Raw genomic sequence first — 13,135 nt, 5'->3', positions numbered from 1 at the left:
CAAAGGTCAGCCCCGCGGCGCTCCGCGCTTCCTACTGCGCCTGTGCGCCGGCGGCGAGCGCGGAGGCCTCTGGGTAGGCGGCTGGGCCCCGCCCCTCCGTTGGAGGCCGTGACGGCTGCTCCTGCGGCGCCGCTCCGCGTAGGATGGCTACCCTGATTGTAAACAAGCCTGGAGCGGGACTGGACGCTGGCCGGCAGGGCGGCCGCGGGACGGCCGTGGTGAAGGTGAGGGGCCTTGCGTGCTGTGTTCCCCACCTGCGGCCTCCCCTGGGTTCGTCCCTGAGGTCTGGCGGCCGCGCTCCGCCGTCTTCGCTGGGCCTCTGCGCCCCTCCTGGCGTCACTAGCCCTCCCCTCCCCTCCCCCGTCCGTTCTCCTCCCCTCCGACAGATCCAGGGGTGACTGCCTTTTTAGCTCTGGTTTTCATTATTGCCCTCCTCCTATCACCAGACGTGTGGTGTTGGTTAGTCGGGCCCCTCCTCGCTCGTGAGTACGGACTGTCCACACGTTTGGGACGCGTCCCAGCAGCAGCGTGGCTGGGCATTGGGATATGGGGATTGCCCTGTGCTTCAGGTTCCAAATTCTAGTGTGCTTACATGCTTCAAGATTCATTGATTAAGAAGTCAGTTGGGAGCATCCCAGGGGGCTCAGCGGTATAGCGCCGCGTTCGGCCCAGGGCGTGATCCTGGAGACCCGGGGTTGGGGTCGAGTCCCATGCCGGGCTCCCTGCACGGATCCTGCTTCTCCCTCTGCCTGTGTCTCTGCCTCTCTCTCTGTGTCTCTCATGAATAAGTAAATAATAAAATCTAAAAAAAAAAAAAAAAAGAAAGAAAGATCAATTGAAATACGTGGGATTCATCCTTGCCCTCCACTCTAGACCTATGGGAAAGAAGATGTGCAAGGGAGAACTGATCTCAGTGTCTTGTGATAACTTTCAGGATTGTTGTAATCTGAGTTATTGGTAATTGTCATTACTGGCTACATAGTAGAATGAGGACTTTTTTTTTCTTTTTTTTAAGATTTTATTTATTTATTCATGAGAAACCGAGGCAGAGACACAAGCAGAGGGAGAAGCAGGCTCCATTCAGGGAGCCGAATGTGGGACTCTATCCCAGGTCTCCAGGATCGTGACCTGGGCCGAAGGCAGGTGCTAAGCCGCTGAGCCCCCAATAACTGAGGACTTAAACAAACAAACAAACCCTGCTGATACACACCTCCTCCCCCAGTTCTGATTAACTTGACATCAGCATTTTTTTTTTTTAAACATCCCAGAAGCGGGGATCCCTGGGTGGCTCAGCGGTTTAGCGCCTGCCTTTGGCCCAGGGCACGATCCTGTAGTCCCGGGATCCAGTCCCACGTTGGGCTCCCGGCATGGAGCCTGCTTCTCCCTCCTCCTGTGTCTCTGCCTCTCTCTCTCTTTCTATGTCTATCATAAATAAATAAATAAATAAATAAATAAATAAATAAATAAATAAATAAATAAATATAAATAAATAAATAAATAAATTCTTTAAAAAAAAAATCCCCAGAAGCGATTTTAATGTGATTTTAATGGTTGAGAACCAATATTCCAGATAATATCTGAAGTTATTTTAAGATCTTGGTAAGACCCATCTGTGATTCTTCACCTATTGTTAGTCTCGTATGACAACAAATGCTACAACATTTCGGCTCACAGGTATGCTATCACTTGTTGATGGCTTTTAATTCGTCTGGCCTTTGTGTATTAATAAAGGTACCCTGAAGGTACACAGCTTTATCTGAGATACAGAGGGGCACTGTTGTTAGGCACGTTGTATGATCGGAGTCTTATTTATTAAATTGTGCTTTATCTAAAAGAGGATCCCTGGAGATTATTTTGTGAATTATACTGAATTAAGTTGTAATTACAATGGATATTATTGGTGTATCTATTATTGTTACTCTAGTTGCCTTAAAATCTCTCTCTCTCTCTCTATATATATATATATGAAAGCCTCATATGACTCAAATTTGTTACAGCACAAAGTTTGATATGTTAGAGGTTCACTTTGTGTGTTTTTTGTCTTCACACATAGAATGTGCCTGAGCTGTGCAGGAGGGTAGTCCTTTTTGTCAAGATCCTTATGCCGTAATTTGTAAGGGGTATGATGGCATAAATTTTTAAAAATCCGACTAATTGTCATTTTTGTAGATGAAAGCAGAAATTATTCATTGGAAGGTAAAAGTTGAAGTCTATAATGTGAAAATGTGAAATAATGTGTTTAGTGAACGAGTTGATAATGACAGGGTTTTTTCAAATTAGAGAAGTCAAAGGCAAAATTTGACATTATGAAATTACTTACATTCTAAAAGAAAAAAATATCAGGAAAGTTTTTTTGTTTTCGAATTTTTCTTAATTTATTTGAGAGAAAAAGCGAGCGTGAGTGTGGGGAAGGGGTAAATGGAGAGGGAGAAGCAGACTCCCTGCTGAGCAGGGGCCTGGATTTGGGGCTCCATCCCAGGACTCCGAGATCAGGACCTGAGCTGAAAGCAGGCGCCCAACCTGCTCAGCCACCCAGGTGCCCCAGGAAAGTTTCATTTGCAGAGTGAGTCTTCTTAGTCTGGTTAGGGTACCTGGCTGGCTCAGCTGCAGGAGTGTGCTACTCTTGATTTTTGAGTCATGAGTTCGAGCCCCATGTTGGGGGTAGAGATTATTAAAAAAATAAGAACTTAAAAAAATATGGTCTGACTTATTAAAATTTGATTTACATGTGATATTAGTTTGAAGCTCCATTTGACATATTTGTGAAGTTGATAAAATTAAGAGCTTTTTTTCTTATTTAGGATTTAATTCCTTGTGCTGTTAACCACAGTTCCTATTCATAAACACTGAAGGAAGAATATCTCACTCTCTTGTTTATTGAGTTGATGTGAAATAGTCTAGTAAGTTTATTTTTGGACTCGTGTTTGGTTTGTAAATCTGTGGTATATTACCAGTGCTTTTTGAAAAAACCTGTGGTAGCAACTCAAGTTCTTTCATCTTGTGCAATTATGGGGTCAGAGATAAAAGATATCAATGCACTAAAATTTATTTTGATTCTTTGGAGATTATGGTCATAAATTTATTGTATTACAAAAATAAGAACATATATAAAAATGTTGTATTTATTTTATATCTAATTCTATTGTATCTTTTCTGTATCTGAATGAATTTGATATTTAAGCGAGGATATTATTTATTTATTTTTATTGGAGCAATTTGCCAACATATAGCATATCACCCAGTGCTCATCCTGCCAAGTGCCCCCCTCAGTGCCCATCACCCAGTCATCCCCACCCCCCGCCTGCCTCCCCTTCCACTACCCCTTGTTCGCTTCCCAGAGTTAGGAGTCTCTCATGTTCTGTCTCCCTCTCTGATATTTCCCACTCATTTCTCTCTTTTCCCCTTTAATCTCTTTCACTATTTTTTATATTCCCTAAATGAAGGAGACCTATAATGTTTGTCCTCCAATTGACTTATTTCTTTTTTTTTTTATTTTTTTTTATTTTTATTTTTTTTTTTCAATTGACTTATTTCACTCAGCATAATACCCTCCAGTTCCATCCACGTTGAAGCAAATGTTGGGTATTTGTTGTTTCTAATGGCTGAGTAATATCCCATTTTATATACACATCTTTATCCATTCATTCATCTTTTGATGGGCACCGAGGCTCCTTCCACAGTTTGGCTATTGTGGACATTGCTGCTATAAACATCGGGGTGCTGGTGTCCTGGCGTTTCACGACATCTGCATCTTTGGGGTAAATCCCCAGCAGTGCAATTGCTGGGTCATAGGGCAGCTCTATTTTTAACTCTCTGAGGAACCTCCACACAGTTTTCCAGAGTGGCTGCACCAGTTCACATTCCCACCAACAGGGCAGAGGGTTCCCCTTTTTCCACATCCTCTCCAACACCTGTTGTTTCCTGTGTTTCCTGTCATGTTAATTTTGACCATTCTCACTGGTGTGAGGTGGTATCTCATTGTGGTTTTGATTTGTATTTCCCTGATGGCAAGTGATGCAGAGCATTTTCTTATGTTAAGCGAGGATATTTAAATGAAACTTCTGTCCTGCCTTTTTAAAAAATGTAAGATACATTTAAGTGTCTGTGTATAATACAATTTATGTGTAACTCTTCCCATCTGTTTTCCTCCTCATAGGGAGCCATTTACTATTCCAGTGTAATCCGTTTCCTGTGTATACTGCTAGAAAGATAGTGTGCCTGTATAAAAATATATATATAAATATATGCTCTTTTTTCCCCAGCTTTATGCAAAAGCTAAATATTCTATGTATTTTTCACTTTTCTTTATTCATATGAAACAATTCTGTGTGTATACATAAGAAACTACCTTTCTCAACAGACTGCGTGGTTTTGCAGTATATGAATATACTATAATTTATTTTCCAGTCTATACTGATACCTATTTATTTTGTTTCCCATCATTTGCAAATGCAAATGGCGCTGTGAGGAATGATCTAGAGATCTTGTCACACCCTTGTGATATATTTGTCAGATATATTTCTGTAAATACAACTATTAAGCTAAGTAAACTTTTGATAGGTATTGTTAAATTGCCTTTCTTAAAGCCTGTTTTAGTAAACATTTCACAGCAGTCAGTAAGTTTAAGAATATCTGTTTTCCCACACACTTGCCGACACAAAGGATTACACAAAGGGTTTTCCACCTGTTTGATCTAATCTGAAAAAATATATTGGTTTAGATTTAAGTGCGTTTCAAAGTGCTTTGACTGAGATTGAACATCTTTTCATATGTTTAAAGAGCTGTTTTTATGTTTTTTCTCTTGATATGTATGTTACATTTAAGCCTCTTTTGAACCATACTGGGGTGTAAGCCAATTATGAATGATCAGTATACAGTGAAAGTTTGTATTTTATGCACGAAGTCCAAATTAATTAGAGTTGATTTTAAATTTTTAATGGATTAAGTCTTATTTCCATGTGGATTTTCTTTTTTTTCTTTTATTTTTTACCTTGCATTGTGTATTTGTTGGGGGAGGGGGATGGTGGTTGAGCTGAACTGTTTTTAATTTTTTATTTTGTCAAATTTATTTATATAAGCACACCAGTACTGGATTGTTTGGGATGCCCAGTTTCTGAGGGCTTTTTGGTCTAAGAGGGAAAAAGACAGGCTGGAAGCCAATAATGGAATTAAAGTGTTTCAATGTTAAGATAAACACTTATCTGTGGTGCATGATGGCCCAAGAGATAGTGTGGTTATTTCACTTGGACAGAGCTGTGGGTAGACTGACCCACAGCTCTGTCCACAGCTCTGACAAATACAGTTGTTTAGAAATTTGTTTATTAATTAAAAAAAAAAAAAGATCCACTTGAAGAATGTTTATTTCCTTGGCATTAGCATAAAAAAAGAGGCAAAAACAGTGTGTCATGTTTTGGAAACTACACATTTTTTTTATATAGTTTGGGAATTGAGTCTTAAGTGGGTGTCAGTGAAGCAGTAGGACAGAGACCAGATTGTCACAGGTCATGGATAGCTGACATAGGAGTTTGTGGTACAATTGAGCATTTCAGTGTGGGTATTTTTAAAAATAAATTAAAATTGTATAACACTTCATATATATTGGGAAATAAAGGTACCAAGAGTGCTTCATTGATAAAAAAAAATAGTTTGTTGATTAATTATAAAACATAACCTCATGGACTTGGGAAACAGAATATGCTCGATTCTTGTTGCCGTTCTTTTGACTACGTGGTCTCAGGCAAGTCATGTGCCTGTAATTGGAACTATATGGACAAAATATTTCCTAACCCAGGGGCATATTTATTAATTGAGAACAACGAATTGAAATTCAAGTCTTAGCTGACTGCTTTCTTTACTTTACATGATGATAAGTGGATACTAGAAAATGTTTGAAAATTATACTCTGTAATGAACAAGTTCATTATCATTTATAAATGATAATTGTTACCCTAGTACATAATTCAAATGATTTCTGTTCAAATTAATGATGGTCTTTTAGGGGTAGGTAATTGCAGAAAAATTGTTTAAGAACCCAACTTTGATAGAATAATATGTTACACAGATTCAGATACAATGAATCAAGTCATAATTTTCAAAAGAGAAAGATGATGTTAATTTACAACATTATCTTGGTCCCTAACCTTTGATACTTCAAGGTGATTTTACTATGATGTAATTTTTGCAGGGTCTGTCAGATAAAATGATAAAAGGTGATTTAACATTTTATGACCGAGACTGTTTTTTTCATGGAGGAATAATGTAACAAGATCGATTTAGTGTATTAGATTGAGTATTTTTGGCCAGAAGAATGTGTGCTTTTAAAATCATTCAAAGAGGGCAGCCCTGGTGGTTTAGCGCCGCCTTCAGCACAGGGCTTGATCCTGGAGACCCAGTATCGAGTCCCACGTCGGGCTCCCTGCACGGAGCCTGCTTCTCCCTCTGCCTGTGTCTCTGCCTCTCTCTCTCTCTCTCTCTCTCTCTCGCTGTCTCTCATGAATAAATAAGTAAAATATTAAAAAAAAATCATTCAAAGAGCACGTTTCCTTTCCAAACACTAGGTGCTGGAGTGTGGAGTTTGTGAAGATGTCTTTTCTTTGCAAGGAGATAAAGTTCCTCGCCTTCTGCTTTGTGGCCACACAGTCTGTCATGACTGTCTTACCCGCCTGCCTCTTCATGGAAGAGCAATCCGTTGCCCTTTTGATCGACAAGTAACAGATCTAGGTAGGAAAATACATTGTATGTATTTAAGATTTAAAATTGTAGGGATCTCTGGGTGGCGCAGCGGTTTGGCCCCTGCCTTTGGCACAGGGCGCGATCCTGGAGACCCGGGATCGATTCCCACGTCAGGCTCCCGGTGCATGGAGCCTGCTTCTCTCTCTGCCTGTGTCTCTGCCTCTCTTTCTCTCTCTGTGACTATCATAAATAAATAAATAAAAAAAAAAAATTAAAAAAAAGAAATAAAATTGTTTATTTGTGTGAAAAAGAGTTTTTATAGTCATTGAGTGCTGCAGATTCTAGTTTAAATGAGAGGTGGGGAAAAAAGATTGTGTTTAGCTGTTTGAGTTCCATTTTACTAAGGAGTTATTTTAGGTTAAGTGTATGTTTCTTACAGTGGTTTTCAGACATGAATCATAGCTTATTTGTAGTTATAAAATCAGTTTAATTGGCTGTGAGCATGATTTTTAAAAGAAGAAATAGAACAAAAATGTGGGTGTGTTGCACACTGTAAGGGTGAATATTGGTGTGTGAAACTCTTGTTTCAGATGTATATATACACATATTTAAAAAAAGTATTGATATATATATAAATAAACGTATGCTATTCTGTGTTGTAATTGAAAATATGTTTCTTACTGAAAGTTGATATAAAAAATATTTTAAAGCCTTTGGTTTAATATATGTAGTAAAAATCAATGATAGGATTTATAGAGTTAAATGATAGAAAAATAGTAGAACTTTAAGTATGTTTCTACTCGCAATGCTAAGGAACTGTTTTTTAAAGAGAATTTTAGCAAGACAATAGTTCTAACATAAAAAGATAATGAGGAAATTTGAATTTTGAAAATTTAGATATTAATGATTAAAATATATGACAAATTACTATTGAGGTATAGTAAAGGTAAAATTATTAATAGTCCATTTTGTTAGATTTAGTTATTTTTATATTCTAGGAGATTCAGGTGTTTGGGGATTGAAAAAAAATTTTGCTTTATTGGAGCTTTTGGAACGACTGCAGAATGGACATATTGGTCAATGTGGAGCTGCAGAAGAAGCCATTGGAATATCTGGAGAGGTACTGATAGAACATGTGAAATATTTATTATGAGTATGAATTTTTTCTTTTAATTTAAAATCTTTGCATTAAAAGCACAATCTTACCTCACTTGCTCCAGCAGATAGGATTCCAGAAACATAACTTTTCATTATATTACAGATTTGTAGGCAGCAATATTTCCAGCTAAATAGCAATTCTCTGAAAATACTATACCCAAAGTATGTTTTATATATAAACTTATCTCCTTATTATAATTCAGTTCTACCCAAGGATAAAGTCAAAGAGTAAGAAGGTTATGGAATGGTAAGAAGAAGGTGTAAGCTACATTAAACCAAGGATGCAAAAGTGAATCAACAGTAAATAGTACAGCACAAAGAAAGAGGAACTCCTTGAAAAAGGCCATTTAATGTAGAGGCCAAATGCATTAAAAATAGCAGTAGCTCCTGAGGGAATTATTACTATTAAATATCTTCATGAAAAGTTTAAATTGTGTGTAAGTATACTCTCTTTATCCAACAGGCTGATCGTCCAGTAAATATTAGAATGAAGCTCATTAACACAGGTTAAAATACATTTTTATTTTTATTTATTTTTATTTTTTAAATTTAGTACGCTCCATGCCCAATGTGGGGCTTGAATTCATGACCCTGAGATCAAGAGTTGCATGCTCTAGACTGAGCCAGCCAGGCGCCCCTTAAAATACATTTTTAATGCTTGAAGGATTGTCGCCATAGCTCATATATTGTACTAGATATAAGAATAGTTGTAGTAAATAACAGTTAGTGATTTTGGTGATCAACTTTAAAACCACAGGTTCAGTATCAAGGAAAAAAAGTCATTGATTTCTACCTCTTTTTTATTAGGTCATGATTTCTTTTTTTTTTTTTTTTTTTAGGTCATGATTTCTTTATGTAAAGTGATTCACTGAAGTGAATTTCAGACTGGAACACTTTTTTTTTTTTCTTTAAAGAGTTTATTTAAATTCAAGTTAGTTAACGTGTAGTATAGTATTAGTTTCAGGGTTAAATTTAGTGATTCATCAGTTGCCTGTAACACCCAGTGCTCGTATATCATGTGCCCTCCTTAATGTTTATCACCCATTTACCCCATTCCCTAATCCACCTTCCCTCCAGCAACCCTCAGGTTGTTCCTGTAGTTAAGCATCTCTTAATGGTTTGCCTCCTTCTCTGTTTTTATCTTAATGTCTTTTTCCTTCCCTTCCCCTATGTTCATCTTTTTTTGTTTGTTAGATTCCACACATGAGTGAAATCATTTGTCTTTGTGTGACTGATTTATTTTGCTTAGCATAATACCCTCTGGTTCCATCCACAATTTTGCAAATTTCATTCTTTTTATGGCTGAGTAATATTCCATTGTATCTATATATACATATTTATCTGTTCATCTGTTAATGGACTTTTGGACTCTTTGTATATTTTGGCTGTTGTGGATAGTGCTGCTACAAACATTGGGGTGCATGTGCCCCTTTGAATCACTATTTTTGTATCCTTTGGATAAATACCTAGTAGTGTAATTGCTGAGTTGTAGAGTAGTTCTGTTTTTTTTTAACTTTTCGAGGAAGCTTCATACTGTTTTCCAGAGTGGCTGCATTGGTTTGCATTCCTACCCTCAAAGCAAAGGGTTTTCCTTTCTCTGCATCCTCCCCAACATCTGTTATTTTCTGAGTTGTTACTTTTAGCCATTCTAACTGATGTGAGGTGGCATTTCATTATGGCTTTGATCTGTATTTCTCTCATGCTGAGTGATGTTGAACAGTTTTTCATGTGACTGTTTACTCTTTATATATATATCTTCTTTTGAGAAATGTCTGTTCCTGTCTTCCACCACTTCTTAACTGGATTTTTTTATTTTAGGGATATTGATTTTGGTAAGTTCTTTATAGATTTTGGATACTAGCCCTTTATCTATGTGTCATTTGCAAATACCTTCTCCTATTCTGTAGGTTGCCTTTTAGTTTTGTTGACTATTTCCTTTGCTGTGCAGAAGCTTTTTTATCTTGATGAAGTCCCAAAGGTTCATTTTTGCTTTTGTTTCCCTTGCCCCTGGAGATGTGTCTAGTAAGAATTTGCTGTGGTTGAGATCCCAGAGGTTGCTTCCGTTCTCTTCTAGGATTTTGATAGATTCCTGTCTCACATTTAGGTCTTTAATCCATTTTGAATTTAATTTTGTGGATGGTGTAAGAAAACGGTCCAGTTTCATTCTTCTGTATATGGCTGTCCAGTTTTCCCAACACCATTCGTTGAAGGGACTGTGTTTTTTCCATTGGCTATTCTCTCCTGCTTTGTTGAATATTAGTTGACCACAGAGTTGTGGGGAGCACTGTTTTCTAAAATTTTTGTAGTTCTTTCATGTGCTATATCTTTATCTTTCAAAAGACATTAGAATATTGTCTAATATTGACCTTGTAAATTATTTTTCATGTCTGGAAAACAGAAGACATGAATTTTTAGTTTTATGTGTATGTGTTTCTCAAAATTGCAAGTAAAAATGTTTACCTTTGAGTTCATTTCTTAATTTACTTTTTAAAATTTATTTATTTTTAAATTTATTTTATTTTTTTTAATTTCTTAATTTAATGTGATATTAAATGACACCATTGATATATTTTCTAATTTTTATTTCTGGAACAATTTATTCCAAGTTTCTCCCTTTCCAGTTATGGTCCTTTATTAAGCGTAAGTTTCAAAACATTCTTGATTATCTAACATGTAAAGTTTTTTAATTTGAATGCTTTTTGTAATTCATGAAAATTAGAAATAATATTTAAAAGCTTATATACAACATAGATTTTATTTATTTTTTATTTGGTTAACTCAATGCTTTTTCAGCCAGGATTGTGCAGTGAGCTCACCTGTGGAGTTAAAAAAAAAACCCAGCTCAGGCTTCTAAGCCTATTGGAATAGGTATTTCCTAGGTTAGAGTCTGGGCATCTATATTTTTAAAAACTTTGTAGCTGATTCTTGTCTACACATCGTCTCAAAATAACATTTGGATTTCTCTTTTTTTCTATATATCTCTGTGTTAAGTAGTATTTAAAGCAGTTGTCAGGGGTACGTGGCTATCTCAGTAGATCATGGAACTCTTGACCTCAGGGTTTTAAGTTTGAGCCCCACTTTGGGTGTAGACATTACTTAAAAATAAAATCTTAAGAAAAAATAAAGCAGTGGGGATATATTTGTTATCAGTTTTTTTAGTCCTAAAAAGATTTCCAGCCTTTATTGTTCAATTTCTTTTATGTAAAATTAAAGGACTCCGTGGAAGATATCTTTACACTGTGTATCTCTGAGAACAGTTTTATTTTTGGCCTCAAATTCATAGCATATATTGATAATCAATTTTGGAAATAGCTTATCACTTTCCTATAGAAATGAATACTTTATTAGATGAATTGTAAATGACCTTTTTACTTAATTACCAGTATTTCATATATAAAGCTTGGTCAGTCAGAAAAGATTCTGGGCTTTTATATTTTAAAATTTGTCATGTTCCAGTGATTGAGGTTCAGTTTGAAGACATTAATTTTTTGTTTATTAGAGCATCATTCGTTGCGATGAAGATGAAGCTCACGTTGCGTCTGTATATTGCACTGTATGTGCAACTCATTTGTGCTCAGAGTGTTCTCAAGTTACTCATTCTACAAAGACATTAGCAAAACACAGACGAGTACCTCTAGCTGATAAACCTCATGAGAAAACCATGTGCTCTCAGCATCAGGTACATGCCATTGAGTTTGTTTGCTTGGAAGAAGGCTGTCAAACTAGCCCACTTATGTGCTGTGTCTGCAAAGAATATGGAAAACACCAAGGTCACAAGGTATGAATATAATTAGACTGGATGACTCTATCTAGTTTACCAGCCTACCATTTGTTTCCATTGATCTGGTTCTTTATGCCAAGTAGGGATTGAAGAAGAGTTCAGTGATGAATGAATTGAGTTTGGTAGCGTGAAAAGAAATGAAAGATTTAATTTCTGAATGTCATAACAAAAATTTCAGAGAGGCTTTATGATTTTTTATTCACTAAAGAATAGCTTTCCAGAAGGAAACAAAATTTCTATGTGTGCATGTTTTTATAATGTACTGGATTGTGTTGATAATATTTATGTCTGTTGATGAACTGATGTTTATGGTAAAATTATAAAGTGAGTCTCTTGGATTCTTTTTTTTTTAAAGGGAGGGAGGGAAGGAGAGGGAGAGGGTGGATGGGTAGGGAGAGAGAATATCTTTTTTAATATTTATTTATTTTAGAGAAAGAAAGGGAACATGGTGGGGGGAGGGACTGAGGAAGAGGGGGAGAGAAACTTTAGCAGACTGTGCTGAGCACAGAGCCAGATGTGGCGCTCCATCCATGACCCTGAGATCACAACCTGAAATGCAACCAAGAGTCAGAGGCTTAACCCACTCTGCTACCCGGGCACCCCGAGAGAGAGAATCTTAAGTGGGTTTCATGCCCAGTATGGAGCCTGATGGGGGCAAGGATATGGGGCTGGAACTCACAAACCTGAGATCTCACAAACCTGAGCTGAAATCTAGAGTTGGATGCTTAACCAACTGAGCCACGCAGGTGCCCCATCTTGGACTGTTATTTAACAATAAATGGATTCCCAAATTCTAAATTATGTCTTTGAAGGATAAATAGTTTTGGGGTGAAGGTAAATTAGTATTTGTTATCTTGTGCTTTTTATATATGTGTTATAAAAGCCATTTGTGGTTGATGCTTCTCTCTCTTTTTTTTTTTTATCATTGGAGTGATTTAAATAGCATTTTATGTCATTAGTCATTACTGTGAGTTCTTTTCTATAATTTTGTTGCACTTTAGCATTCAGTATTGGAACCAGAAGCTAACCAGATCCGAGCATCAATTTTAGATATGGCTCATTGCATACGGACCTTCACTGAGGAAATTTCAGATTATTCCAGAAAATTAGTTGGAATCGTTCAGCACATTGAAGGAGGAGAACAAATAGTAGAAGATGGAATTGGAATGGCTCACACAGAACATGTAAGGACTTTTTTTCTTCTTTCTTTATATTTTTACCCTTTTTACCTCTAACCTTTTATTTTTATTGAGCAATTACATTGTGCTAGTACTGCACTAGTCACTGAAAATAAGTTTTTTAAAAAGTCTCAGTCTTCATGGAATTTATAGTCTGTTGTAGAAAAAAGTTTCAAGTGTGGCAACTTTTTTTTGTAACTGAAGTATAGGATGCCTTGGCAATGCATAAGAAGAACATTAATTTGCTGAGTCAGGGAAGGCTTCCTAGAATACAGGGTACCAAACTGAGACTTGAAGAATATGTAGTCAGTGAGAAAAGTAGGGTGGGAGTGAGTTGTCCCACTGA

General features: G+C 36.8%; 1 protein-coding gene across 3 annotated transcripts in view; it reads left to right on the top strand.

The window, feature by feature from the left end:
* The first annotated feature begins 62 nt into the window (after positions 1 to 62).
* The window catches only part of TRIM23 (tripartite motif containing 23), a 37,310-nt gene continuing 24,237 nt past the window's right edge, over positions 63 to 13,135 (top strand). The window contains exons 1-5 of one of the 3 annotated variants that reach the window (XM_077898010.1): positions 63 to 224; positions 6,558 to 6,720; positions 7,671 to 7,792; positions 11,504 to 11,608; positions 12,613 to 12,795. In XM_077898010.1, coding sequence (XP_077754136.1) covers positions 144 to 224; positions 6,558 to 6,720; positions 7,671 to 7,792; positions 11,504 to 11,608; positions 12,613 to 12,795 — 654 coding nt within the window. In that variant the 5' untranslated portion in view covers positions 63 to 143. Of the gene's footprint in view, positions 225 to 6,557; positions 6,721 to 7,670; positions 7,793 to 11,329; positions 11,609 to 12,612; positions 12,796 to 13,135 lie in introns of all 3 variants that reach the window. The other 2 variants (XM_077898009.1, XM_077898011.1) reach the window with 2 other exon arrangements.

The sequence above is a fragment of the Canis aureus genome, chromosome 5, assembly GCF_053574225.1.
Source record: "Canis aureus isolate CA01 chromosome 5, VMU_Caureus_v.1.0, whole genome shotgun sequence".
Taxonomy (NCBI): domain Eukaryota; kingdom Metazoa; phylum Chordata; class Mammalia; order Carnivora; family Canidae; genus Canis; species Canis aureus.
Note: the sequence above shows the minus strand (reverse complement) of the source record. Positions and strands in the feature narration are given on the sequence as shown.